We start from the raw sequence: 27,419 nt of genomic DNA, 5'->3' as shown, positions 1-27,419 counted from the left end.
GCTCTCACCAGGTTACCCTCAGCAGGGATGCTGTGGACACACTTGTTTTAAACTTGGGGGTCTGAAAGGCAGACCCGCCTCCCCTCCCCCGCGACATAAGCCCCAGGATGGGCACAGAGGTAGCTGCCCCCACCTCTGTGGGTATGCAGTGGGGAATTAGAGGGTGGGGTGCCAGGATGCAATCTGATCTCCCTGTTCTTGTTGCCTTATCCTTGTCTCTTACCCTGCTGGGGGATTTTGGGAGATCTTGGACCCCCCACTTCTTTATCCAGCAGAACTCCCTGTCCTCAAAGTCCCAGATGAGGAGGTGGGAGGGACCCCCTGGACTTGCAGGTCCTCTGTGACGGCTGTTCATCCCTTTGGTTGCCCAGACTCCCAGATGCTCCCATGGGTGGGGAGGGGATTGAAGGGGAAAAAAATGCACCAAAGACCCCTCTCCTCATACCCGCTAGCTGAAGCCTGGGGGCTCCTGGGAACCCACAGGTGATTAGTAGTTGCTTTTCCTGCCAAGAGCTTCTAGGCCCTGTTCCCGGGGTTGGCGTGATCTGATCGGTTGCTCTTCCTCTGTGTCTGGCACATAGTAAACACTCAATAAATGCTATCTCCTGGGCTGGGGCCCAAAGAGGGGACCACCTTCCTGCGGCCTGGCTGCATGCCCTGACCAGGAAACCTCCCAGGCGTGGCCCCCTCCCCAACACAGGCCACAGCTGAGTGCTCTGGCTGGTGGCTTCCTGCCCAGAGCTCCTGCCCGGAGCTGCCTGAGCAATGCTTCTCCCCTGAGAAGGCCTTGTGTTCAGGCTCCTGTGGCCCCCCCCACCCCCGCCGCCCTTCCCCCTTCCTGGCCCAGCCAGTGAAGCCTGCGAGACTGGCTGTGGCTTCTTACAGCAGGCGGGTCTGACATTCTCGGGGGCTGGCGCCCCTCTTTTCGAACAACAATAATAGCAGCAGCCACTTGTTTCTTGAGCCCTGTGCCCAGGACCCCACAGATATCAGTTCTTAGAATGCTCCTAGTGAATGTCCAGAGAAAAACATGAACCCATTTTACAGATGGGGAGGGGAGCCCTCTTTTCTGCAGCACACAGCGAGGAAGTGGCAGAATGAGGATGTGAACCCAGATTTGGTTGGTAGCTCCACCGTGGAAAGCTCATTTGTGGTGGTGGGTTTCTCGGAGCCCCTCAACCTTTTTTTGTCAGTCCATGAAAGTCAGGGGCATGATTGCAAGAGTATGATTGTCAAACAGCAGCCTGCCTCAGCCCTGGGAATTCATCACTTCATGCAACTTTAGCATTTCTGGAGTTGCTGCTCTGACATGCCCCATGGAGTGGGCGGGGAGTGCCGTGGCCCTTGGCTGCTGGGGGCAGATGCTGAGAGAAGTGGACGGTGAGCAGTATTGCTCACTATAGCTGGTGCTTCCAGCAACTGAACAGGCTTTTAATCCCAGCTGTGCCCCTCGCGGACCTTGTGATCCTGGACAGACCATTCCTCCCCCACCTTGGCTTTCTCATCCATCAAATGGGCATAATGCTGGGACTGCCCCTGCCGATGGGGAATAAATAAGTGAAAAAATGTGAAGTATTTAGCGCAGGGTGGGGCACATAGCGTGAAATAGCATCATTTATTGTTGTTTTAAAACTTTCACCCTGTGGCTATTTTCCAACCACTTGTTCAGAGTCGCTGGGGCCTCCTGACTCCAGCAGGACCTCAGTGAGTGAAGTCACTCAGTCTTGTTCAACTCTTTGCGACCCCATGGACTGTAGCCTACCAGGCTCCTCTGTCCATGGGATTTTCCAGGCAAGAGTACTGGAGTGGGTTGCCATTTCCTTTTCCAGGGGATCTTCCCGACCCAGGGATTGAACCTGGGTCTCCTGCATTGTAGGCAGACGCTTTACTGTCTGAACCACCAGGAAGACCTGAGTGAGGCCTTTCTATCTTCTCCTCTGGATAATCATTCACTGGGCAGTAAGTGTTCCTTGTGGTGGGAGTTTGGGCACTGATCAGGTGTTTTGTGGGGGGGCTTCTGTGTGGGGTTTCCATTGATCACTAGCCACAGGAGCTCTGTGCTTCAGTTTAACCACCTGTAAAATGGGAGGAGTTATTGACCCTACCTCCTAGTGCTGTTGTTAAGCCTAGGAAAGTTAATGTTTTGCAAAAGCAGTTAGAAAAATGCCTGATGTTTAGCAAGTATTGAGTACACACCACTCTCCCTGTGGGGAACTGGAGTAGGGGGCCGAGTGAGGAGGGCTGCTGGCCCCCCTGCCTGAGTGGTGAGGGAGCTTGCAGTGGGCACAGCTGTTCCGGGAAGGCTGTTCCCCGGGTTGGTCCTGCAGCTGGGCTTCAGGTCTCTGATGTACAGGGGCGGACAGGATCAGGTGTTCCAGACAAAAGGACAGGCCTGGGTGCCCAGCAGTGGGTTCGCCCAGCAAGAAGTGCTCATCGGTGAGTGCTGGCCACCACACACCTGCTGAAGGAGCCAGAGGTTGCAAATCCAGCCAGCCTCTTGCATTCCTACCTTCATTCATTCAGCAGGTGTTTATTGGGCTCCTGCTGCATGCTAGGACCTGGGGTTGGAGCTGGAAGTGGCTCCTGGCATTGTGGAGTTCACAGTCTGGTGGGGGAGAGAGTGACTCATTAAATAATCACAGTGATTGAATGAGAGCACGTGTGCTGAAAGACAAGTTCAGGACTGTCACCAGTGAGCTCAAGGAAGGCTTCTGAGTGAGACTGGGAGCAGGCCGGGCACAGAGACACCTGATGCAGTGGCCCAGCAGCAGCCAGTGTGAGGGCCGACCACACAGTCTCGTGGGTGTGACAGGCGCTCGGGTCTGGAATCTGGTTCCCTAACCTGTGAGCACAGTGCTGTGTCAAGCTGTGGGGTGGCCAAGGGGTTAGCCAAGGACAGGTCACCCATACTTTCAGGTAGAACCCTCTCCTTCAGCGACAGGGTGCTTTTCTTGGAGTGTGGTGGCCAAGGACACACGTGGCCCCCTCCCTTTCCTTCTGCCCACTGTGTACAAAGTGCCTACTGTGTGTAGCTGCCGAGGGCCCTGTGATGTGCGAAGTCAAGTGTGTGCACAGGACCCTCCCAGCTGAAGCAGTGGCACCCACTCTATGCCTCTGGGCTATGCTGCTGTGATTGGCTGCTGGGTCACCACCAGGACCTGGAGATGTAGAATGGGGTGGGGCAGAAAGAACCCCAGTTTCTAGGTTCAGATCCTCACCTTGAGTCCCCTTACAAGGACTCCTTTCAAGGTCTTAGAAGGTGGCTACTGTGCTGCTCCCCATTTGACAGATGAAGAAATTAGGGTTCAGAGAGGTCCGATGAGAGGCACACAGCCAGTACTTTTGTGTGTTTGTGTATAATGTAGCCCCAGGAGAGCAGGAATTTCTGTCTGTCTGGTTTGCTCCTGTATCCCTAGGACCTAGCACAGTGCCTGGCACACAGTAGGTCCTCAGTAATATCAGGGTGGGGTGAGTAGGCATCCATGAGTATGTGGTCCTCAGAAGGGGCCCAGGCCCAACCTGGCTTAGTTGGAAGGAAAGACAGTACTGATGGTAACGAGAGAGGGCCAGGGTTCAGCACCGTGGACAGCAGAGGGTAGGGGGCTTCTGCACTTTGATTGTATTGGAGTCCCAGTTTCGATGAACAGGCAAGGGCTGCCTGTCCCAACACTCCCCCATGAGAGCAGGAAGTACCTTTGTACCCCTTATGAGTCTTGTTAATTTATTCCTTTTTATTTTTTTTTTAATGTTTATTGACACCAATTATGAAGTCGCTCAGTCGTGTCCGACTCTTTTGCGACCCCATGGACTGTAGCCCACCAGGCTCCTCCATCCATGGAATTTTCTAGGCAAGAGTACTGGAGTGGGTTGCCATTTCCTTCTCCAGGGGATATCCCTGACCCGGGGATCGAACCCAGGTCTCCTGCACTGCGGGCAGACACTTTACAGTCTGAGCCACCAGGGAATCCCAATAATACACTCTTATTATAACATTGATTACAAGACTTATTAGGCTCTCCTTAGGTTCCAAAGCTTTTCCATTTAATTCAGTGAATCCTCATAACACTTCTATGAGGTAGGTGCAACATGGTCCCCATTTTATAGATGGGGCAAGCAAGGCAGAGATATCACAAACCCAGGGTCACAACTAGTAGCAGTGGGATTTGAATCTAGGCTCCTGGCGCCTTGTTCTTAACCAGATTTTCTAGAGACAAGTCATAAGTCTTCCTTGGTTACTTCCCCTCTTGCACCCCAACTTCTGACTCTTCCCCACAGGTCACTACTGTTGCTGCATGGGTTTGCTCCAGCCACATCTTTCTTGCCCATCACTTAAATACATTTATGTACACATAAGAATTGGTAGTTTTGCTTTGTATGTTCATGTAAATAGGCTCATGAATGGTTTGTATTGCTCAGTGGTTTGCTTTTCCCCTTAATGCTGTGCCCTGGAGACTTCCCAAGATGGTAGCATAGATCTTCCTCCTTTTGGAAATGCTGTAGCACATTCTGGCCTGCAGCTGTATCACAGTTTGTTTCACCAGTCTCTGACTGATAGGCGTTTAGGTTGTATTCGTTGTTTAGCTGCTTAGTCATGTGAGACTCTTTGCGACCCCATAGACTGTTAACACACCAGGCTCCTCTGTCCATGGGATTTCCCAGACAATAATATTGGAGTGGGTTGCCATTTCCTTCTCCAGTGGATCTTCCCAACTAATGCATTGGAAGAAGGATTCTTTACCGCTGAGCCACCTAGGAAGCCCTTAGGTTGAATTTACCTTTTCCCTGGTTCAAATGGTAAAGAATCAGCCTGTGATGTGGGAGACCTGGGTTCGATCCCTGGGTTAGTAAGAACCCCTGAAGAAGGGAATGGCAACCCATTCCAGTATTCTTGCCTGGGAAATCCCATGGAGAGAGGAGACAGGCAGGCTACAGTCCGTGGGGTCTCAGAGTCTCACATGACTGAGCAACTGAGCACAGTGCTTTTTCCCGATTATAAATGTCGGGGCAGGAGACACCTGGAAGGGGGTTGTCTTGTACATGCCTCTCTGCTCAGGTGGGAAACTTTCTCTTGAATGCTTACAAGGGGAATTACTAGGTCTGAAGATGATCCTCCCAAGCTGCCGGCCCTAAAGGCTGTACTCCCCACAGTACCCGCAGCATTGCAGGGGAGTGCTCCCTTTGCTGCATCTTCACCAGCTCTGGGCATTAAGGTCAATTCATTTTTTGAGGTAGTGCCTGATAACCAGTATGTCTGGGGGTGGGTGTTGTGGTGGTCTGCCCAGTCGTCCACTCCCTCCTTTGTCACGCACTCCCCACCGTGTCTTTCAGCCTGGCTGCTCCACCTCGGTCTCCGCCATGAACGGGCCCACCCTGCAGTCCTCCTCGGCCTCGTCTGCGTCCTCGGCCTCCACCTCGGCGGCGGCCGCCCCGTCCCCGCGGGGCTGGAGTGAGTTCTGCGAGCTGCACGCGGTGGCCGCGGCCCGGGAGCTGGCCCGGCAGTACTGGCTCTTTGCCCGCGAGCACCCACACCACGCGCCGCTGCGCGCCGAGCTCGTGTCGCTGCAGTTCACCGACCTCTTCCAGCGCTACTTCTGCCGCGAAGTGCGCGAGGGCCGGGCGCCCGGGCCGCCGGCACCCCGGGCCACCCCCGCCGCCCCCACGCGCGACTACCGTGAGACGGGCCGCGGATCCCCGGCCAAGGCCGAGGCGGCCCCAGCCGAGCCAGGCGCCGGCCCCGCCGCCCCCGCCCCCGGCCTGCCCAAGGCCCGCAGCTCCGAGGAGCTGGCCCCGCCGCGGCCGGCCGCCACCTGCTCGCTCCAGCACCTGCGCCACAGCCTCCGCCACATCTTCCGCCACCGCTCGGCCGGCGAGCTGCCCGCGGGCCCCGTCGCCACCAACGGGGAGGCCGCCGAGGCCCCGGCCAGGCCCGGCCTGGCCAGGAAGCTCCTGCCCTGGAGCCTGGCTCGGGAGCCGCCGCCCGAGGCCCTCAAGGAGGCGACGCTGCGGTACAGCCTGGCCGACGAGGCCTCCATGGACAGCGGGGCGCGCTGGCAGCGGGGGCGGCTGGCTTTGCGGCGCGCGGGCCCCGACGGCGCAGACCACCTGCTCGAGCTCTTCGACCCGCCCAAGGTAAGACCCCACGCACGTGGCTCCGGGTGGTGACACTTTCCCAACAGGTAGCCGCAGAGTGCCCAGGGGGCTTTTAAAAGGTGAACTTTTCCCTCAGAGAACCATTTCCCATTTTTAGATAGTACAGAGCTCCCTTAGATGCCACACCCAGCTTTGCTTCGTGTTTCTCTGTTACAGTGCCGGTCACATCCGTCGTATAATTAAGGAGTAAACGTTGGAACATGGCTGTTCACTGGACTCTGGGGGGTCCTTGGCTTTCCCTGGTTTTCCCCTAAGGTCCCTTTTCTGCTTCAGGACACCAAGTTCGATGTAGTCGTTAATGTGTCCTTAGGCACCTCTTGGCTGTGATGAATGGTTTTTCAGCCTTGTCTTGTTTCTGGCGGCCTTGACAGTTTTCGGCAGCACTGGTCAGGGATTTTGTAGAATATCCAGGGACACCATACATGGGCATCATGTGGGCCAGTGGCAGCCTGGTTCAGGGTCCTTGAAAAGCCTGACCCAGGTTGACCCTGACAAATAGGAGGATTTCTCCTAAGGAGTTAAAAACTGTGGTAGAATTCCTTGGAGGCCTTCCATGCTTTGTGAATGTCTTACTTTTTTTGAAGTTTAGATTTTTTTTTGTCTTTTGTGACACAATCCTAGTGGTGCAGTTGAGGCTGACGGGTCGTTGTCGTCTGGACACCTACAGGACTCCATCGTTGACCAGATGTGTCAAGCTGATGGGATCCGGTGGCCTGTAATTCCCTTCTCTTTGTGGTTCTGTTATGTCCTAGGCCCTTAGTCTAGAGAGTGAGCAAAGCAGATCCCAGCCCTGGGGGGGTCACCGTCTGGGTGAAGGAGACCAACAATTATTCATTCAAAAAATACTTGTTGATCAACTGCTCAGCACTAGTTGCTGGGGAAGCTGGTGTTCTGGTGGGGCTATTGAAGGCGTAAAATGACCATTGAACTTGGAATTATAAATTCTATCTTGCGTTCTGAAAGAAAGAAATTGGACCTCTGGGAGGAGGTCCTAATTTGGGGGGTGGGATGGGATGTTGTCAAGGAAGCCCCTTGTGTGAAGTACCTTTCGTTTTTAAGCTTCACTGTGGAGTCATACTCACATGCTGAGCCGTGTGAAGCACATCTGAAACTTCACAAGGATCTCTGTGTTTGTATACCCAGTGGCCCAGCGCCCTGGGGGGCTCCCTCACACGTCTTCCACATCAGCACCCCTCCCCCCACACACACTGACTCATACCCCTATGGATTGCATTTCTCTGTTTTGAACTTCATATAAATGGAATCACACAGTATGTGTGTGCATGCTAAGTCGCTTCAGTTGTGTCTGACCCTGTGGGACTCCATGGTCTGCAGCCTGCCAGGCTCTGTCCACGGGATTCTCTAGGCAGGAATACTGGAGTGGGTTGCCATGCCCTCCTCCAGGGGATCTTCCTGACTCAGGGATTGAACCCATGTCTGTTACATCTAACCTGCCTTGGCAGGCGGGTTCTTTACCACTAGGGCAACCTAGGAAGCCCAGAATTGCACAGTACATTGATTTTTATGTCTGGCTTCTTTTACCCAGTATGTTCTAGAGATTTGCTCACACTCTTGGATGCACCAGAGTTTGTTTCTTTTTATGGCTAAGGATATCCAGTCTGTTGTATGGATGTCCTTCAGTTTGTTTATCCGTTTACTGATTGGTGGATATTTGGATTGTTTCTGCTTTGAGACTTTTACAAATCATGCTGTAATGAAATTTGTTCTAAGGTCTTTGTATGAACAAATGCTTCCATTTCCCTTTGGTAGATTCCTAGAAGTGCTAGGTCATATGGTAAGTGCAGGTTTAACTTTGTAAGAAACCTCTGAATTTTTTTCCCAAATTGACAGCACAGCTTTGCATCCCCATCAGTAGTGTATGAGTCTTTTTTTCTTCTCTTCAATGGATGTATACTGGTATTTCAAATTGTGGCTTTAATTTGTATTTCCCTGGTGACTCATGAGGTTAAGTACCTTATCATGTGTTTATTGGCCATTGGGACTGGCTCTTTTTGCAAGTGTTTGTCATTCTTATTGAGTTGTCTGTCTTTTTCTTATTGATTTATAGTTTTTATATACCCTGAAGGCACTTTCTTTGTCTGTATCATCTTCTGCACTGTGCTTATCTTTTTACTCTTTTAATGGAATCCTTTTGTGAACCTAAGTTCTTGATTTTAATGTAGTTTAAAGTTTATTGATTGCTTTCTTTTATGGTTAGTGCTTTTTCTGTCCCATTAAAGGAATCTTTGCCTACCAAGGGTCATAAAGATATTTCTTGTCTTCTAGAAGCTTTATTGTTTGGGCCGAATCATATTGACAGGCCTTCACAAGATCCATCCTGAATTATGGTGTGAGGTAGGGGTCACAGTTCTTCCAGTTCTGGCACTGCATGCTGATGTGACCCTTTTTTTCCCATGGGGTCGCATGTGATGCCACTGTCATCCTGAGTCTAGTGTCCATCTGTGTGCTTCTGGACTTTCGGTTCTGTTGGCCTGTGTGTCTGTCCTCAGGCCAACACCACACTGTCTTAATCACCAAAGTTTAGCTGTGAGTCTTGAGGTGACTTTTTTTTTATTTAAACTGTACTGTGAGGCTTGTGGGAATCTTAGTTTTGCAACCAGAGATTGAACCCCTGCACCCTTGTTAGTGAAAGCTTGGAGTTCCAACCACTGGGCTGCCATTGAGGAGGTGACTTTTGAACTGAGATCTTTTTTTTTTTTTTTGGCTGCACTGGGTCTTTGTTACAGTGAGTGGGCTTCTCTAGTTGAGGCGTTCAGAGCACTTGGTCTCAGCAGTTGTGGCGCTCAGGATTAGTTGCCCTGTGGCATGTGGGGTCTTGGTTCACAGACCAGGAATCGAACCCACAGCCCCTGCATTAGCAGGCAGATTCTTAACCACTGGACCACCAGGGACGTCCCTGAACCAAGATCTTACAGGGATAAGAGTCGCTGGGTTTCGGGAACAGCATAGGGAAAAGGCACTGAGATGGGAAAACATTTTGCATGTTTTTATAAAAGAAGCACAGAAGTGTGGTGGGGTCACAGAAGGGGCAGATGGCTCATGGGGGAGGAGGTCCTGTGAGGAGTTAGTATTTTATCCCAAATGTAACATGAAGCCTTTGGAAAGTGCAGATAAAAACTATACTCATTGTTTTAAAAAGTCTCAAGGCTCTGACACCATGAAAGGCATATATCATCCCAGATACATGGTCTTATCTGCATGATAACATGCAATTCCCTGTAAAACTTTTAAGAACTGCTGCTTCTGAAAACAAACTGTCTTAGAAAACCCAGCGCCAGGAGTCAGGCGGGCCCAAGTTCAAACAGTGAATTGGCTTCTTTCTCAGCTGCAGATCTTCAGGCAGGTGGTGTCACCTCTCTGGGCCTCAGCTTCCTCCTCTATTGAGCTGAGCTTCTCAGAGTTCGCACTTTGCGTGGCTGTTGTATTACCTGGGAGGGTGCCTCTGCAGAGCGCCTGGCACAGGGAAGCTCGGTGTTCCTGGTGTTTCTTGTTGTGGTGGTTGTCGTGGTAGTGAAATGATTTGGGGACTTATTATTTGGTAATAAGTCAGTGCAGATTTATTTACTGCTTTGGGCCCTTGGTGTCTGGCTGGGATGCACGATCAAGGCTCCTGTTCTTCAGGAGCCCAGAGTCAGAGCACCTGTCAGAGTCCTTAGGGCTCAGAAGTGGTGTCTGGCCCTGGAGAAGTGGGACCTGGGGGTGGCAGCTGGGTCTCTGGGCTCACCGCTCCCCCCAGGCCACCTGGGCCTCTTTCATAGGCTTGGTGGTTGCTGTGTGACCTGGGGTGTCCCCCACAAAGTGAGCAGCCCTGGTGGGGCATCTCCCACCCCCTCCACAGGGTGTCTGAGCAGGTCCTAGCTCTGTCCGCTGCTGACAGCTTCCCTTCGGGATTAGAACAGCCTGGGGCTCTTCTGAATGTTTCCTGGAGTGACTCGGAGCATCCAGTCTAGGCTGAAGATATCTAGACTAGAAGTCTTGAGTGTGCCTGCCTAGTGGGCAGCCTTGACCTCTGACCTCTGACCCTGGAGTTGTCTATGAGAGCAACTTAATTTATTTTTTAATTGGAAGAAAGTTGTTTTACAATGTTGTCTTGCTCTCTGCCATACAACACAAATCAGCCATAATTATACATATATCAGCTCCCTCTTGAGCCTCTCTCTCCTCCCCCACACCTCACCCCTATGGGAGCAACTTTAAACAAAGGCAGTGACTTCCCTGATGGTCCAATGGTTAAGACTCTGTGGTTCCAGCATAGGGGGAGCGCCTTCCATCTCTGGCAGGTGAACTAAGAGCTCACATGCCGGGGGTGCAGCTGAAAAAGAGTCAAGAAAGGCAAAGGAGGGTGTGACGGCAAAGGCTTGAGCTCTGGACTCACACCTGAGCTCTGTCACTCGGAGGGTGCTCAGGTGGAAGAGGCTTGGAGGACGAGAGCTGAGAGAGGGCACCGCCCAGTGACAGCGCTCGGGGCGTGCGCCACCCGCACCCCCGGAAGTCTGATGCCAGGTGGTCGGCAGTTCATGGGTCTGCCTCGCCTGGAGTTGGGTCAGAGCTCCGCCTCTGACCAGTGCCCCTGACCCTGGGCCGGTCAATTCTCCACTCACAGCCTCAGTCTAGCTGTCTGTAAAGTAGGCATGATAGCAGCAGCCAGGGCTCAAGGGTCACCGTGAGGGCTGTGGTGGGAGGGAGCTGGCCGTTCCAGGCGGTGTGTAAGCGGAGGCCACAGGCTGCTGCAGTGGACGTTCAGAGCGGGTGGGAGGAGACATGCGTAGTTCGTTCCCAAAGTCCAAAGTCTAGTTTCAGCGGCATCGCTGCAGGTGGACAGGGGTGGGACAACACTTGCTGCTGTGCGCCGGCCCTTGGAGGAGGCTGGGGATTGTCCCTGGGGGGTGGTCATCAGAGGCCCCTTGGCAGGAAGTGACATCTGGGATGAGCGAAGGTGCCGCTCCTGGAAGATTGGGTGAGGGAGTCCCATGTTGAGGAAATGGCAAGTGGGAAGGCCCTTGGGTGGGCATGACCCGGGAGACTTTGAGGAACAGCCAGGTGGTCAGGGGCTGGAGTAGAGGGCGGAAGGAGGGGTGAGGCTGGAAAGGTGACGGGGCTGGGTTGGGTGGGGCCTGAGGGAGCATGGTGAGGATTTTAGGTTTCACACTGAGAGCAGTGGGAGCACATGAAGGATTTAGGACCAGAGGCAGGTGTGACACTCACTCAGCAATAGGAATGAGCTAGAGAAACCCTCTGGGGCTGCCTGTGGTCTTCCGGTGTCTGGGAGGATGTGGCATGATTCTTCTCCTAGAAGACCTTCTTGTCCTGTGGCACTTCCCTCCCCTTAGGCATCTCTGAGCTCAGGCTGGGGGGTGCTGGGGAAGCAGTATGTTTCCTTAAGTAAACATTACTACTCGCCAGGCATTGCCCTAAACACTTGACCCTCAAGTCCTTCCCATGAAGTCAAGCTTATCAGCCCATTTGACAGATGGGAAAACTGAGGCCGGTAGAAGTAAAGAAACTTAGGATCATGCCGCTAAGGAGATCTGAACCCTGATCCCAACGGGTGCCTACTCCTGTGCCCCCAGCCACACTGTTGAACGGCCCCCCTCCAGCCATGGGGTATAGAGCCAGCTCCTGGCCAGGCCAGGCCTAAGATGTGCCATCCTGCTTGGCAGTTACAAACGAGAAAGATGGATTGGTTGCCAGTATTTACAAACCGTAAGATGGAGATGTTTCCTATAAGAGCCCAACTTCTGGTTTCTCATACGAATTGGTGGATTTGGCAGTACTGGGCCAGGCTCACTTGGAGTGTGCACCTCAGCCTGGCCCCTGCAGCGGGAGAGCCTGACTGGGGTGGGAGGTGGGTCCCAAGGTCAGGGAGCAATTACAGGGGTTGGGGTCGGCTAGCCTGGGGGGCAGGGCTCTCCTAGGAGCTGGGATCCATTTTCAATGGAGCGCATCTGGGCACGCCATGGCCTGAGGGCCAGCCCTTTGCTGTTTCCAGTCTCAGCTTTGGCTGAGGGGGTCTGAGTCTGGCCAGCTTTGCCAGGTCTGAGGGCTGAGCCTCAGTTTCTCTCATCTGTACTGTGGGAGTACTGATGGACTTCTGTTAATAGTAGGTGCTGTTGAAAAACGCCCTCTCAGGCAGCATCTGTTTGGCACTTGTTACATACTAAGCACTTAACTGTCTGGGCTTCATTTACCCCTCACAGCAACCCTGTGAGGGGGCTGCAATGATTACCCCCATATCACAGATGGGGAAATTGAGTTCAGGAGAGGGGAGGTGACTTGCCCACAGTCGCACAGCTCAGAGCATCGGAGACAGGATGGGAAATTGGGCATTCGGGCTGCACCTGGTGCCCAGTGAGTCTCCAGAGGATTTACTGTTTTATCATGGGTGGCGGAGCTGGTGGTGTTTAGCCAGGGGCCCTACCCGGGTGGGTGGGGGCTGGGGGAGTGTCTGAGTTCTCAGACGTGAAAAGGCTCCCCATGGCCATCTGTCCAGTGCCACCAGTGTACAGCTGGGCACACTGAAGCCCAGACTGCCCTGGGTCCCTCTTGCACAGCGGGCCTCTGCTGCTCAGCCCAGAGAAAGCGGTCGAGGAAGGAGGTGGGGGATCCTAGGGGCCTCAGCCCACAGCCCTGAGCTCCTGCCTGCACTGACAGCCCTCGTAGCCCCAAGAGGAAGTGGGTCAGTTGGCAGTGTCTGGACCGACTGGTCCTTAGGGTGGCCGGGGGCCGTCGGGCAGTGTGGTTCAGAGTCGTTCCTCCTCTGCTTCTTCTGAGCTGTCCTTGGGCAAGTGACAGGGCTTCAGTTCCCTGTCTGTAAAATGGGGGTGGTCCTGGTGCCCACACGCGTTGTGGGCTGTGGATCCTGCGGGTGCTGACTGGGTGGGCGAGGGACCTGGCTGGGAGCAGTTGGTGCTCCTGGCGAGCAGCCTGGATGATGAAGGGGCTGAGAGTCTGAGTGCAGCCTGGGGGTGAGGGCAGCGCCCAATAGCCCCTTAACCTCCCCTGACCCCGCTGTGCCTGCCTCCTGGGTGGGGAAACTGAGGCCCCATGATGCAGGAGGAGCCACTGCTGGACCCTGGGGCCTGAGCCCAGAGCCCATGCCCGAGTGTGGGAAAGAGGAAGCAGAGAGAGAGGGACGTCCGCTGGGGCCGGCGGTTTCCTCTCGGAGGCAGGAGTGCGAGGAGGAAGAGGAGGGCTGGGCAGGAAGCGGCCGTGCGGGCGGGAGGGGCAGCCTCCAGGGGGCTCGGACTGACCTGGGCCTGAGTTCCGCCCCTGCCCTTCTGCACTGCGCGGCCTCGGCAAGGGCACTTGGCCCTCCCTGTGCCTCATCTTCCTCAAGTACAAAGGAGCTGAGTGGCTGCACCCACAGCGGGGCGATGGTGAACCAGCCGCCGTCCATGGCTGCAGAGCCGGCCCCGCGCAGGGGGTCTCAGCCAAGCTTCGCTGCTGCAGCTGCTACTTGTTCCTAGTCATTTTCAGCACGATGGGCACTGCATTCGACACATCCCATGCAACCACCACAAACTCTGGAAGGCGGGGACAGCGAGGACACTGTCTCGTTAGAGGAAACGGGCATGGAGAGGTAGAGAGATTTGCCCAAGGCCACCCAGCTGGCAGGTGGAAGAGCAGGAATGCAGTCTGCTGTGGGCCTGCCAAGGTCAGGGGCTTGCGTCAACCCCCAGACAGGCACAGACCAGCCACTGCAGCCCAGCAGACCCTCGTGGGTCCAGACAGCCCTGATGATTCCCGGGGAGACAGGCGTGTAGAAGGCTAGTGCATCCCCAATCCCACCTTCCCAGGATGACCAGACGTCAGAGGCTTCTGGGGTGAGATGGGGTTTCTGTCCTTGCTCTGCCAGGGCTGCTGTGACCCAGGTGATTCCCCATGCCTCTCTGAGCTGTGAAACCAAGGGGCTTGATCCGGGCCTTCCAGGGCTGGTAGGGGAAGGAAGGAAGGGGTGGTGGTAGGCAGGGCTCCCGTGGGGCCCCCAACCGCACACACAGCCGCCCCGTCTGCCCCTTATTGGGGTTTTGTGTAACATGGTTTTTTGAAAACTACTTTGCCGCTTAGAAGAAACCCCCAACCACGCTGAAACCACGGGCAGATGGTATCGGTGCGCTTCCTTTCAGCTCAAATTCTGTGAATCCCGAGACTGGAAAGTGCCCCTGAATCCATCAGGGGGAGGGCAGCAAGTGACAGTCATTTATCATCCCCCCATCCCCCTGCTCCTCGGGCCTGTGGCTGTCGCCAGCTTCTTGGAAGTTGCTCTTCGGTTTTCCTTTGTTGGGGGACCGCGAGTGGAGACACAGAACTGTGGAGTCCGCGCTGTGGACTTGGTGGCCTTGGGGCAGGGCACATGGACAGGTTTGGGTTCAGATCCTGGCTCTTGCATCCTTGTTATGTGGCTTTGGGCTGAAAATCTGGCCTGTTTCAGCCTCGGTTTCCCATTCTGGAGAATGGGATGTCTGTCCTGCCCTCAATCCTGGGTGACTGAGTCAAAACCTGGCTCCGGGAGGACCTGGCACGAAGTGTGAGGTGTTTCCTTCCCTGAGGGCCAGCAGAAGGGGCTTCCTGCGTGGGAAGTCACAGACCCCCGAGCTGGGTCCCGAGGCCCTCCATGGGATAGGCCACCACCTGGCTGCCACTCCCAGTGGCCTGAACTGGGCAAAGCGGACAGCACGGAGAGCCAGTTGGGCCTGCTGGAAATCCCCCACCCACTTCTTTGTGAATGGAAAAGGAAACCAAAATGCACAGCAGAGATCTCTGCGTTCTGAGCGCTGGCCCTCACTGGGGGTGGGGGCGGGGTAGCTTCCTTCCCCAAGGCAGGAGGGGCCGCCTCAGCTTCCTTTCTGGGGCCCACACCCCTTTTTCTCTCTCCCCTCCAAGCTGGGGTGGAGGCCACCGTTGCCCTCGGGCCGCGGACCCCACTGACTGCTCGGTCTGTGGAACCAGTGTATGACAGCGGATAGGGGCGGGGGCCAGCACTGCGAGACCTGGCCTCTGGGTCCTCCCTCCCTGTGTATCCCCCACCCTTCCCGGGCCGGAGGAGAATTCTGACTGCGGCCCAGTCTGAAGTCCACAGTGCAGCAAAGAGAACCTCTCTCCAGGGAACCGTCTGGAACGGGAGGACAGACCGTGTCTCTTTTTAGATATCCATGTAATCTAGGAAACTGTCTACCTTACTGAGGGCCCCCACATTTGAGTTGCTGGTGTTTCTGGTTTTGTTTTTTCAATTAGTAAAGCTCAGGGCAGAAATGATAGAACAGTCACTGAAAAACCACCCACGATCCAACTACTAGAGAGAATGAGCAGTTCAGTCCCAGTCGATGTCTCTGTCCTCTCTTGTATTTCTTTCTAGAACTTTCCCCCCAAATTGCAGCTCCATCAGCATTCACTAATTCTTCATTCAGTAGTTATAGAGGGAGCCCCTTCCATGTGCCCAGCACGCTGGAAACAGGCAGAAACTTTTGGACAAAACCCCAAGCCCTCGTGGGACTGACAGACTTGTCCTCCCTTTTTTTTTTTTTTTTTTTCACTTAACATGTCTCGAACATTTTTATGTTTTCTTAAGAAATTTTTAAGAACGTCTTAAAATAATGGCTGCACAATATTCACTTACATAGGCCATGATATATTTATCTGTGATCACCCAGACTTCTGTTTGAACCATTTCTAATTTTTTTGCTCAAGTAGATACCCTCGTGACAAACATCTTGTACATCAGTCTTGCTGCCCATCTCTGATTACTTAGGCTGTATTCCTAGAGGGGAAGTGCTGGCTGGAAGGCTTCATGAGCACTTCTCATGTTTTCTCTTAAAGCTTTATTGAGAGAGTTTACAGATTATAAAATTAACCTGTTTAAAAGGGTACAGTGGTTTTTAGTATATATACAGGGCTGTACAACTGTCGCCATGGTTTACAGACCACTTTCTCATCACCACTCATCTCAAAAAGAGACCTTGTAGCCGTCGCAATCGCTCCTCACTCCTCCCCTGCCCCAGCCCCAGGGAGCCACTCGTCTCCTTTCTGTGTCTCTAGGTTGGCTTAGTCTGTTCTTTCCATGTACACGGAACCAGAGAGTGTGTGGTCTTTCATGACTGTCTTCTTTCACTCAGCATCATGTGTTCAAGGTTTGTCCATGTTGGAGCTCGTGTCAGTATTTTGTTCCTTTTTATTACCAAATAATTTTCCATTGTATGACTAGATGACATTTTGTATATCCGTTTCTCAGTGGATGGACATTAGGTTGTTTTCACTTTCGGGTGATTATGAAAAGTGCTGCTGCAGACATTTTTGAGTTAAGTTTTCGTGTGGATGCATTTCTTTTTTTTTCCCTGAGTATGTACCTAGGAGTAGAATTGTTGGATCAAATGTAACTCCCTTTAAACATTTTGAGGAGCTGCTAAACTGTTTTCCAGAGTACTGCACCATTTTATATTCCCACCAGTAAATGTATGAAGGTTCTAATTTCTTCACATCCTCACCAGCACTTACTATAGCTGTTTTTGATTGTAGCCATCCTACAATGGTTTTGAATAGTTGAATGGTTTTGATTTACATTTCCCTGATGGCTAATGAGGTTGAGCATCTTTTCATATGCTCACGAGCTGTTTCTAATGCTTCTGATATATCCTTTCCAAAGAGCCTTCTAGAAAAGCTATACTCACTTAAACATCTTCAAATAGTGGTGCTTACATTGGGTATTATTTTTAAAACGTTTACCAACTTCCAGGTGAAGGGGTTATCTTGTCCTGATTATGAATGGAATAGACCATTTCTCTTTTTAAAGAACTTTGAGATATACTTCACATGACATAAAATTCACCATGTTCAAGTGCAATTCGTTGTTTTTAGCATATTCACTGTGTATGCAGCCATCATCACTGTCTAATTCCAGAACATTGCATCACCTTGTTTCATCACCTCACTCAGAAACCCAGTACCTGTTAGCATTAGTCTCCAGCCCTTAGCAGCCATTAATCCTGCTTTCTGTCCCTGTGGGTTTTGACCGTCTCTTATGTTTCTTGGCCGTAGACATTTTCTGTGACTTACAGGCCATTAACTCTGTGTGCGCCTCTCTTGCACTGCTTGCCTCTTCCCTCCTAACCTGCAGGACCTCTTTACATGGACCCTGGTGCTCTGTCACACACTGCAAATATTTCGTTTGCTATTTGACTTTTCAACTGGTTCTGAGTTTCTCAGCCTATGGAGGTTTTTAAGTCTGGGCGGTAACATATGGTTGATTTTTTTCCTTCATGATTTTGTTCTTTGCTTTTTCTGCTTCAAGAGGCCTGGGATCAGATAATTACTCAGGTTCTCCTATTCCAGTTTTGTCTCGGTTTTTTGTTTCACATTTAATTATTTAATCCAACTGGCTTTTATTCTTTGTGGCTGGTGCGATTTCCTGTTGTTCTTTGGTGTCAGTGAGATGCTGTGTGTCAAGGCATATCACCGAACAGGGGCTGAGGATAATGACAAGAACTCCTGGCAGACTGAGGTTGGAAGGGTGGAGACTGCAGCCTCAGTGGGCCCCGCCGACTCTGGGGCTCCTGGCTAGCGCCCTGGTTCCCTGTCAGCCTGGCCTGAGGCTCTGCTCAGCTGACTCTGAGCCTCCCCGGCAACCCTACAGCCCCCTTGAGCTCCAGAGGTCCTCGCTTTCACCTCTTCTTCTGAATCATCATTCTTCGAAGGCAGGCGGTAGCCACCGTCCGGGGCTTTTGGGGATCTTGGTGGTGATGAGCCCCCCTCCCTCCAGTGCACACCCCTATCAGAGGCCAGTGACAGAGGTTATTTGTTGTTGCTTAACCACATCTTTTTCCACCCTCCCCGGGCGTAGAGCTGAGAGGGGCCCCAGGGTGCAGCTGAGGGCTGTGCTGCTGGGGTAAGGGGCTTCCCCCACCTGGCTGGCTCCACCACGGGGCTCGGCGGTGGAGGAGCACAAAAGGCCCTGGGGGGGCCAGCCAGCTCCGAGTCCCCTCTGCTTTCCCCCCAAGAACACAGAGCACACCCTTCCATGCAGTGGGAAGACCTGGGGCAATGCCTGGTTGCACGCCAGGCAGGACCCTCCTGCTCGGGGCCTGGGTGGGTAGTGAGGCCTCTGGGAGCCACAGTGTCCCCTTTTGTCTGGGGGCTGACACAGCCCAGTGTTCCGGGCCCGGGTTGTCCTGGCCTTGTGGCGGTCAGAGGGGCACCGCCGTGAGGAAGGCACTGTTGTTGTGAAGGTGGACGGAGACAGGGTGCAGGGCTCTTGAGGCTCCGCAGCCATGTGGGGCAAGGAGGAATCCTGGCGGGATGCTTGGGGCAGGAAGTGGTCGCTCAAGGTGTGGACTGGTGGCAGCTGGTTTGCAGCCGGCAAGGGGGGTGGGGTGCAGGGGGCTTCTGATGGGGCCCCCAGTGGGCCCAGGCCTAGGTGCCAGCTCCATACTCCCAGAGACCCTGCTCTGCCCTCCGGCAGGAAACTGACAGAGGGGAGCTGATGCAGGCTAGCCACTGAACAGCTCCACGTTCTGGAAAGGCGCCAGGAGTACCACCCTGTGCAGAGGAAAGGTGCAGCACGCAGCCCAGCTTGTGACTGTGTGGCGCTGGCCCCTCTGTTCCCACCTCTGCAAGGCCCCATCCCAGGACAGGCCTCCCCAGGCTAGGTCATGGGTGGACTGCTGTCACCTTGAGGGGGAGGCAGGCAAGGTCAGCTGGTGAGATGCCTGTAGGTCCATAAACACCTTGGTTCCCTAGTGCATCTGAGCCCATGAGGGGGTGTGGGGACGGTGACTTCCAGGAGTGGTCTCCCTTCAACCCAGGCTACTCCCTCACCACCAATCCTGGGTAGTTCCCCAAGGCTAGCCTAAGAGTAGAAGTGCATGCTCATCTCCACACTTGGCCACTTGGTATGAAGCTGGACAGCCGCATCTCAGGGTTTGGATGGCTGTCAGGGGGATCCCAGACTGGTTCTGTGCATGTTTGGGGGGGTAGTCTCTCTATGGGGATCTCTGTCTCTGGGAGGCAAGTTGCTCTAGCCTCTGAGAGGGGCTTTGTGTCCCTGTTGCTGTGATTCTGTGTGGGGTGGTCTCCATCTCTCTGAGGGGGCTTTATGTCCGTGTCACTGTAAGTCTGCATTTCTGACATGTGGCGGGGACCTTACAGGCTTTCAAGGGAGCTCATTGCAGGTGGGGCTTTAGACAAGCCCCCAGCCCGTGTCTTTCTCAACACCTCTAGCTAGTTACCCCTCCTACAGGGCCTTCTTGGGGCCTCTCCGGGTCCAGAAGTAGGGGGAACACAGGCCCCCACACTCATGCTTGGTCACTAAGAGTGTGATCTAGGGGTGTCACCTGTCCAGGGGAGGGAGGCAAAATGATGGGGACTCTGGGCAGGGTTGTCATATTGGAGGGACATCTCCGTATGTCAGTGCCAGCTCGGGAGCAGCTCTGTCTCCTGGCACTGGTGGGCTCTCACTTGCCAGAAAGGAGAAGCCGACTTGATCTTTGTGGCTTCTATAGAAGCATCTCCCATCACTTTCATGCTCCCTTATGGGGAGACGGAAGCTTGAGACAACAGGGCCAGACCGAGGAGACCTGGGAGCCTCCTGTGTGCTCCAGGCAACTGACAGGTCGCACATACAGAAGCGCTGGGCGTATGCCTCATCACTGTCTCCATTTTACAGATGAGGAAACAAAAGCACAGAGAAGTGAAGTGATTTGTTCAGGGTCACATGAAGAAAAAGTGGCTGAAGCAAGCATTCAAAGGGTGTGTGTGCGAGTGTGTGTCTGTGTCCCCCCGGTTGGGGGCAGAGGAAGGAAGTAACCTGCACCCTGTAGTTCAGCTAAATATTTGTTGAGCTCATTGCCTTCAGTTTGCCCTCAAGGGAGCAGGGGAAGAAGGGGGTGAGATAACTCGCCACACCCCCACATCTGCCTCTGCTTCCCAGACATCTGAGGGCTGGGGCCCCAGGCATCTACCCGCACCCATTGATCTGACAGACTCTCTCTCAGGACCTCCTCCAGGCTGGACCTGCTGCTGGGCCCCAGCTGGAAACAAGGCTTGGTGCCCTGTCCCCACCCCCAAGAGGAACTCCCAGTCAGATGGTGGGGGCAGCGGCACCATCAGGAAATTATGGCCTGGCCTGATAAGCCCCGTGCCGCGGGAGAGGCACAGGACTTGCAATGACCACAACGTGGCGATCAGAGAAGGCTCCCTGAAGGAGAGGAGGTTTTCTCTGCTTAGACCAGCGGTTTGGATCAGGCCTGGTGGTGTGTGAGCTGGATGGTGGCAGTGCTGTGAGCTCAGGGACTGCATAGACGAGGGTCTGAGCCCCAGTTCCACTTGGCTCCTCTCCGTAGCTGGGGACAGCTGAATTTTGCCTGTCAGGGCTCCCGTTCCTCCAACCGTATAGTCAGCTTGATCTGTGTTCCATGAGGCATCTAGGGCCTTCTCAGCCAGGGCTCTCCCAGAGCTGGCTCGAGGCCATGGAGGCCCAACCCATGCCCTCCATCCTTGCCTCGCTGAGTCCCTGTCACTCCCCTAGAGTCCTCGAGAGGATGGGGGTCTGCGTTGGGGGCCGCATCCTATGCCTTCTGACCCCAACACGCATGATACTTGGCAGACAAGGGGCCTGTGAAGAATATTTGTTGAGGACTAAAGTCGAGCATGTACAACCTCCCAGCCCTGTGCTCAATCCTGGGGATGTGACAAGACCAGGTCCCCCAGAGCACATTTCACAGGTGGATAAGGCAGTGGAGGAAGTGAAGGGGGTTCTGGGATGGTGGCTGTGTGTGTCTGGATACAGTAGTGGTCAGAGAAGGCCTTCCCAAGGCAGCAATCCTTGAGCTGAGTCCTGCGTCCAAGAAGAGCCAGATCTGTGAAGATGCAGGCAAACCTGCCTTTCAGACGGAGAGAACAGCAGGTGCAAAGGCCCCAAGGTGGGAGCGTGCTTGGTACATTGAAGGCAGAGTGGAGGCCAGTGTGATTGAACAGAGTGAGAAAGAGGGAGGGTAGGTGAGGTTAGAGAGGTAATAGGAACAAGGTCCGGCAGTATCTCATAGGCCACGGTGAGGACCAGCAAGGTGGGGCTCACAGGTTTTTAAAAAAATATATATTTAACTGCACTAGGTCTTAGTTGCAGCATATGGGATCTAGTTCCCTGACCAGGAATCAAACCCAGGCCCCCTGCATTGGAAGCATGGAATCCTAGCCGCTGGAGCAACACAACAGGGAAGTCCCTTTTTAAAAATTTTCTCTATTTATGCAGGCAGGCAGTGCCCAGTCGTAGTAACAGCACATGGGGTATTCAGTGGTCTTCACTGCCAACATGTGAGATACTTGGTTGCAGCCATGTGGGACCTAGTTCCTAGACCAGGAATCGAACCTGGGCCCTCTGCATTGGGAGTGCAGAATGTTAGCCACTGACCACCAGGGAAGCCCCCACAAAAGTTTTGAGCAGAGGAGGGGGATGAGAAGTCGTTGGATTCAGGATGTGTCTGGGAGGAGCGTTGACAGGACTGTTGGACAGCAACTCAGTTTTCATGCCACCCATCTCGTGGGGTTCAAGATGTCACTCTTTTTTGATGCCTCACCTTAGTGGGGCTCCCTGAGTGCCCCTGCTTTGCTCCCAGGAGCTGCTTACGACTGGAGTCCAGAGCCCTCCCCCGCCCCGCCACGAGCTACTTAGGACTGGAATCCAGGCCAGCTGGTTCTCAAGCCCTTGCGCCCAGGGTCCAGCACTGTGTTCTGTGGGGTGGGCTGTGTTCCCTGCCCTCCGCATCTCTTGTGCCTGGAGAGGGGGTGTGGCCCCTTGCCCAGCCTTCCCCCCAAAGATGCTGTGTGTTTCAGATGCGCCCAGGGTAAACACGGATCCCAGGCTGACCTCCAAAGGATCCAGGCCCACTGGCTGTAATGTAGGAGGCTCTCTTAGCCTTGAACGCTCATTTGTGAAGTGGGGAATAAAACACCAGCCATGCGTGGGCTCCTGGGCGGGCATCAGGGGAGGCGCCCACCATGTTCCTCCAACAAGACAGGTGGCTCAGAGCAGGATACTCTCAGAGGATCACGGGAGATGATGTCAGGGTTGCCTCCACCCTGGAGCAGTGACCTTTCTACTTCCTTGGTCCCAGTACCTCCATTCCTCAAGACAATGCTCTTTTCTACAATATTTGCAATTTCTGGAAATGGTGTAGACCTGTGAATTCAACAGTTCAAAAGTGTCCTGGATGGAGAGACCAGGCCCCAGTGCCTGGCACACAGGAGGTGCTCGTTAAAGGGTGGAGTGAGGGGGCCTATTAGTACTGTTTCTCGCCACAGCCAACTCCCCTGCCATCTTATGGACGTGGCTACCCTTACTGGTCCCTGGCTGCTGGCTTCTGCCATACCCTTGACCTCCAGTGTCTTTTTCTTCCCCCTTCTACACTCTGGAGATTGCTCAGCAAATGTTTAAAGCCGGTGACTGTGCCCTGTGGAAGGCACGAGATGGGAAGGGACCAGGGAGGCTGCCTTGGGCTCACAGACTGTGTGTGGACAGCCATGAAAGCTGAAAGTTTCCTCAGGAGAGCAGTTTGCTTCTGAAGAGACTAAGTATTTCTAAGACTGACTTCCCAAGGCCCTGTGACATCCCCTGGGACCTTTCCACATCCTCCCACCCCCCCCCCCCCCGCAATGCCCACACACATGGTACTGCCACATTTTCTTGGAGGGTAGAGGGGCACCATTAGCCCACTCTATAAAAGTGGAGACTGAGGCCAGGAGAGGCAAGTCACTTGTCCATGGAGGGTGAGGCAGAGTTGGGACTAAAGGCCAGGAATGTCTAATTCCAAAAACCCAGGATGGGGAGGTTGCTTGCAGTGGTTGTGCAGACCCCACAGGGGTTTCTGAGCCAGACACTTGGTGGCCACTGGGTGGGGAACACATGGGTTCAGGTTTCTCTGCTCCAGCTCTTCTCAGAGTTTAATGGCTGCTCTGCATGGGATCCATGCATAAGTGGCTGCCTTCTCTTGGAGAATGCCTCTTTGCACTGGCTGCTAGGAAGCTCAGATACAAATCTGTGGTAAGTGAAACTCAGGTCTGTATTCTAGTGGTTGTCTGCATTTCCATTCTGGGTATCCCTGGAATCCAAACAAGATAGGACATTTTCTTTCTTCTTTTTTTTTTAAGGCTGTTTGGATACAACAAGACATGATTAAGCCTTTCTCAGAATGATGTTTCATCCATCGGTCCAAGCAGCATCCATTCTGGGCTCTTGCCTGAGGGGGAACTCAGTTATCCATGACTTCAGTTCAGTCGCTCAGTTGTGTCTGACTCTTTGCGACCCCATGAACCGCAGCACGCCAGTCCTCCCTGTCCATCACCAACTCCGAGTTTACTCAAACTCACATCTATTGAGTTGGTGATGCCACCCAATCATCTGATCCTCTGTCGTCCCCTTCTCCTCCTGCCTTCAATCCTTCCCAGCATCAGGGTCTTTTCCAATGAGTCAACTCTTTGCATGAGGTGGCCAAAGTATTGGAGTTTCAGCTTCAGCATCAGTCCTTCCAATGAATATTCAGGACTGATTTCCTTTAGGATGGACTGGTTGGATCTCCTTGCAGTCCAAGGGACTCTCAAGAGTCTTCTCCAACACCACAGTTCAAAAGAATCAATTCTTCAGTGCTCAGCTTTCTTTATAGTCCAACTCTCATATCCATACATGACTATTGGATAAACCATGGCCTTAACTAGACAAAACCTTTGTTGGCAAAGTAATGTCTCTGCTTTTTAATATGCTTTCTAGGTTGGTTATTAACTTTCCTTCCAAGGAGCAAGCATCTTTTAATTTCATGGCTGCAGTCACCAGCTGCAATCATCTGCAGTGATTTTGGAGCTGAAGAAAATAAAGTCTCACTGTTTCCCCATCTATTTGCCATGAAGTGATGGGACCAGATGCCATGATCTTAGTTTTCTGAATGGATCTAGAATTTCCTCTGAGCCTTTGTTTTCAGGCCCCCAGCAAAGACCCACTGTCCTCTGCCTAGAGGTCAGCAGGATCTTGCTTACTGTCTGTATATTACCAAAGAGGATGCTGATAGCTGCAGTCACTGCCATGCCCAAGATCCCACATGTAGGTGGTGGAGCTGGGGCTTGTCTCATCTTGGTTCCAGGCCATGGGGCTGGTACCTCGCGGGCGTTGAGTGCTGTGGCAGAGGAATGGGGCTTGAACCTTCACCTTCAGCTGTATATTGAGTCCTACCTCCTGTCCCACGGTTGCTCTTTACAGGAGAGCAGTGAGGGTCCTAAAGCCCTGGGAGAGAGAAGATTGCTAAGAGGCTGGTGTGGGTCTCTCCTGAAGGCTTTCCCTGGAAGAATAAAGACCCCTAGAGTGGGTGGAATAAGGCCACTGTGAGGGTACGGCATGCCCACACCCTGGGGTCCCCCGTGCCAGGCTCTTTACTGTTTGGGTGTGAATTGGATGTTGTCTCCACCCGCCCCCCCATACCCCCTCCCGTTTCCCATGAAAGAGACGAGTTAAGAGCTGGGTCTGGCCCAGTTGGCTGGCTGACTTCTGCCCGAGTATTCTGCTGAGTGCCAGACCCACATAGGCAGCTGCCCACCTCCACAGCCCCACCTGAGAATAGACCGACTGCTTCAGCTGCACAGGGAACCCCGCATGGCACGCATGCCTCTGTGCTTCCCTGCCTCAGGGCCTTGGCCCAGGACCTCTCCGCGCGTGGGAGGCTCGCTGCCTCCCCACCCATGTGTCCTGGCCCCTACCGTGTCCTGCCCATTGGGTATCTGTCCCCTTCTAGAGCAGAAGCTGGGTGATACTGTGTGTACTCTGTCCCTGCTGGAGTCCTGTGAATGTGAACGAGGATGGGGTACAGCAGGGTGCAGGCGGGCGCCTTGGAGCACTCTGGATGGCCGTGTGCGCCTGAGCGCAGGGAGTGGCAGCAGGCTGAGGGGAAAGGCAGGCCTCCAGAGAAGCCAGATCTGGTTCCAGTCACGGCTCTCATTCCCTCCAGCCAGATTGGAGGCCCAACGCCCCCCACCTCCTACGCCACTCCTGCCATGGGAGAAACTGCTCCTCCAATCTGGGCAGAGCCCCTGGCCTCCCCCAACCCCACCAGGCAGCACGGTTACTGGTTAGGTGGACATTAGACGAGCTGGGTCTAGCCCCTGGCTCAGCCTCTCGAGTTGTATGACTCTGGGCTGCAGAGAAGGGACCAAAGAATGCGTGCTGGGCTCAGCCAGCAGGCGGAGGGGAGCCGGGCCAAGCTTCACCATTGCCTGTGCGGCCGTGGCTGAGGAGGGGAATCCTTTCTTCACCACTGCCGGTCAGGTCAGCAGCTGCTCAGCTGCTGGGGGTGGAGCTGGCACTGAGGGGCCCACATTCAGAGACCCATGGCTCCGCCAGTTAATCTTGGCACTCACGCTGGGGGCAGGGCCCAGGGCGGAACTGAAGAGGAGACAAGGCCCATTCCCTTCTTGGCCTGGTCTACTTCCTCCCGGTGATCCTGTGGGTCCAGACCCAGGCAGGGCCAACTGCACATGCAGGAGCAGGAAGGAGCCCTCTGTACTAACCCATTCTGTAGCCAGGAAATAAGACATGGAGAGGCTGGCTGGCTGAGAACACCGCTGGGGGGATGGGGGCCCTGCTTCCCTGGGCTCTGGCGTGTCTAGTGTCCATGTGGGTGCTGGGTGGGGCTCCCTGGCTGAGGAGCTGGGTGGTAGGGGACATACAAGAGGAACTGGAAGGGTGATGATGCCCTGGCTGGTGGTCACTTAGGGTGGGATTTACTAGTTGTGTAGCTTCTCAGAGTGCGTTCCCACAGTTCTCCCCAGACTGCTGTGTCCAACCACCAGGGCAGGACTGGCAGCTCCAAGACCTGCTGGGTGTGAGCCTGGACCAAGAAGAGCCTCTCTCCTAACAGGCTGCCCAGTCTTGCACTCACTATCCTTCTGCCAGAACCCTGGCACCTGTGTCTGAAGCTCAGCTGGGTGTATGGCTTTGGGATGAACTCTGACACCACCTTTTGAAGAACCAGCACCTGTCCAAGACATACCCTTCTGGGCACAGGCTGGATCTGCCAAAGCCGCTGTGCCTAGAACTCACCTTTGCTCCTGCCCCGTTTCTTCCTCCTCACCTGGCGCTGGCTTGATGGTGTGTGCACGCACGCATAACTAGTAGTGTCCAACTCTTTGCGACCTCATGGACTGTATGTAGCCCACTAGGCTCCCCTGTCCATGGAATTTCTCAGGCAAGAATATTGGAGCGGGCTGCCATTTGCTTCTCCAGAGGACTTTCCCTATCCAGAGTTCAAACCCGAGGTCTCCTGTGTCTCCTGCACTGGCAGGTGGGTTCTCTACCACCTGAGCCACCGGGGAAGCCCTGGTTTGGTGGGGGTTGTGGTATTTTCAGGTGCACCTCAGTCTCTTAAAACAGCTGCTGAAGGGAGGAGGGGCACCAGTGGGTCTCAGCTGCCCTTTCCCACATCTTATCTTCCTCAGGCCTCTGCTGAAAGCCACCACTGATCATGTCATGACTCTAGGGAAACAATATTAGCCATTTTATCATAGGAAGAAGTGGAGGGGTGCTCTGCCTTCTGAGAAAAAGTGATGAGAGCTCCTGGGCCCTGGGAACAGACATCTGTAGGGTCAGCCAGGTTCAGTCAGGACCCTTTTGATGACTAAAGAGTAGGGGGTCACCTCCCACCCACTGTGAACCCCATGTGTGTTGAATGTCACGGGAGACTTCTGGGGCTTGCAGTTTTCTGGCTGGCTGGTAACTGGGGCCAGCCATGCCAGGTTGTGTTCCTTTGGGCACATTGGCAAAAGAGCCCCAAGAGCCCATAGCTAAGCTACTCTGCTGACTCTCACCATGCCACCTCACCCATGCCTCCTTTTCTGAGACTTGGAGGCAGAACAGAGTCATCAGGTATATGCTTTGAATGGGGGTTCACAACCTGATCTCTGCTTCCTCAGGCAAATTATTATCTCCAAGATTTGAATTCTTCTTTTTAAGATGTGGTGATAATATCTGCTTCCTGGGCTGTTGTTGGGCTGGGAGAGGTCCGTCCTGGTGGGGAGCCAGTGGAGGGGAGAGGAGCTAAAGGCAATGTGAAAAGCCTGGGCCCCTGGCATGGTCAGCCAGCACCATAGAGGGAACTTGGGTTGGGATACCCTCGCCTTCCATCTCTGGGTTTGCTGTGATGAGGTGATCAGCAGCGATTGTGACTGGCCAGAAGAATGGGTTGGGGGGTTTTGCTCCACCAGAGGGAAGAGAAACTGGTGTCAGC

At 53.9% G+C, this 27,419-nt stretch overlaps 1 protein-coding gene across 5 annotated transcripts in view; it reads left to right on the top strand.

Moving 5' to 3' along the window:
• SH2B3 (SH2B adaptor protein 3) overlaps positions 1–27,419 on the top strand; it is a 37,810-nt gene that overhangs the window by 5,247 nt on the left and 5,144 nt on the right. For all 5 annotated transcript variants that reach the window (XM_065904498.1, XM_065904497.1, XM_065904495.1 and 2 more), the window contains exon 2: positions 5,329–6,129. In XM_065904498.1, coding sequence (XP_065760570.1) covers positions 5,356–6,129 — 774 coding nt within the window. In that variant the 5' untranslated portion in view covers positions 5,329–5,355. The remainder of the gene's footprint in view (positions 1–5,328; positions 6,130–27,419) is intronic.

The sequence above is a fragment of the Muntiacus reevesi genome, chromosome 13 (assembly GCF_963930625.1).
Source record: "Muntiacus reevesi chromosome 13, mMunRee1.1, whole genome shotgun sequence".
In the NCBI taxonomy this organism is placed as follows: Eukaryota; Metazoa; Chordata; class Mammalia; order Artiodactyla; family Cervidae; genus Muntiacus; species Muntiacus reevesi.
The sequence above is the reverse complement of the archived record's forward strand: the minus strand, read 5'-3'. Positions and strand labels throughout refer to the sequence as shown.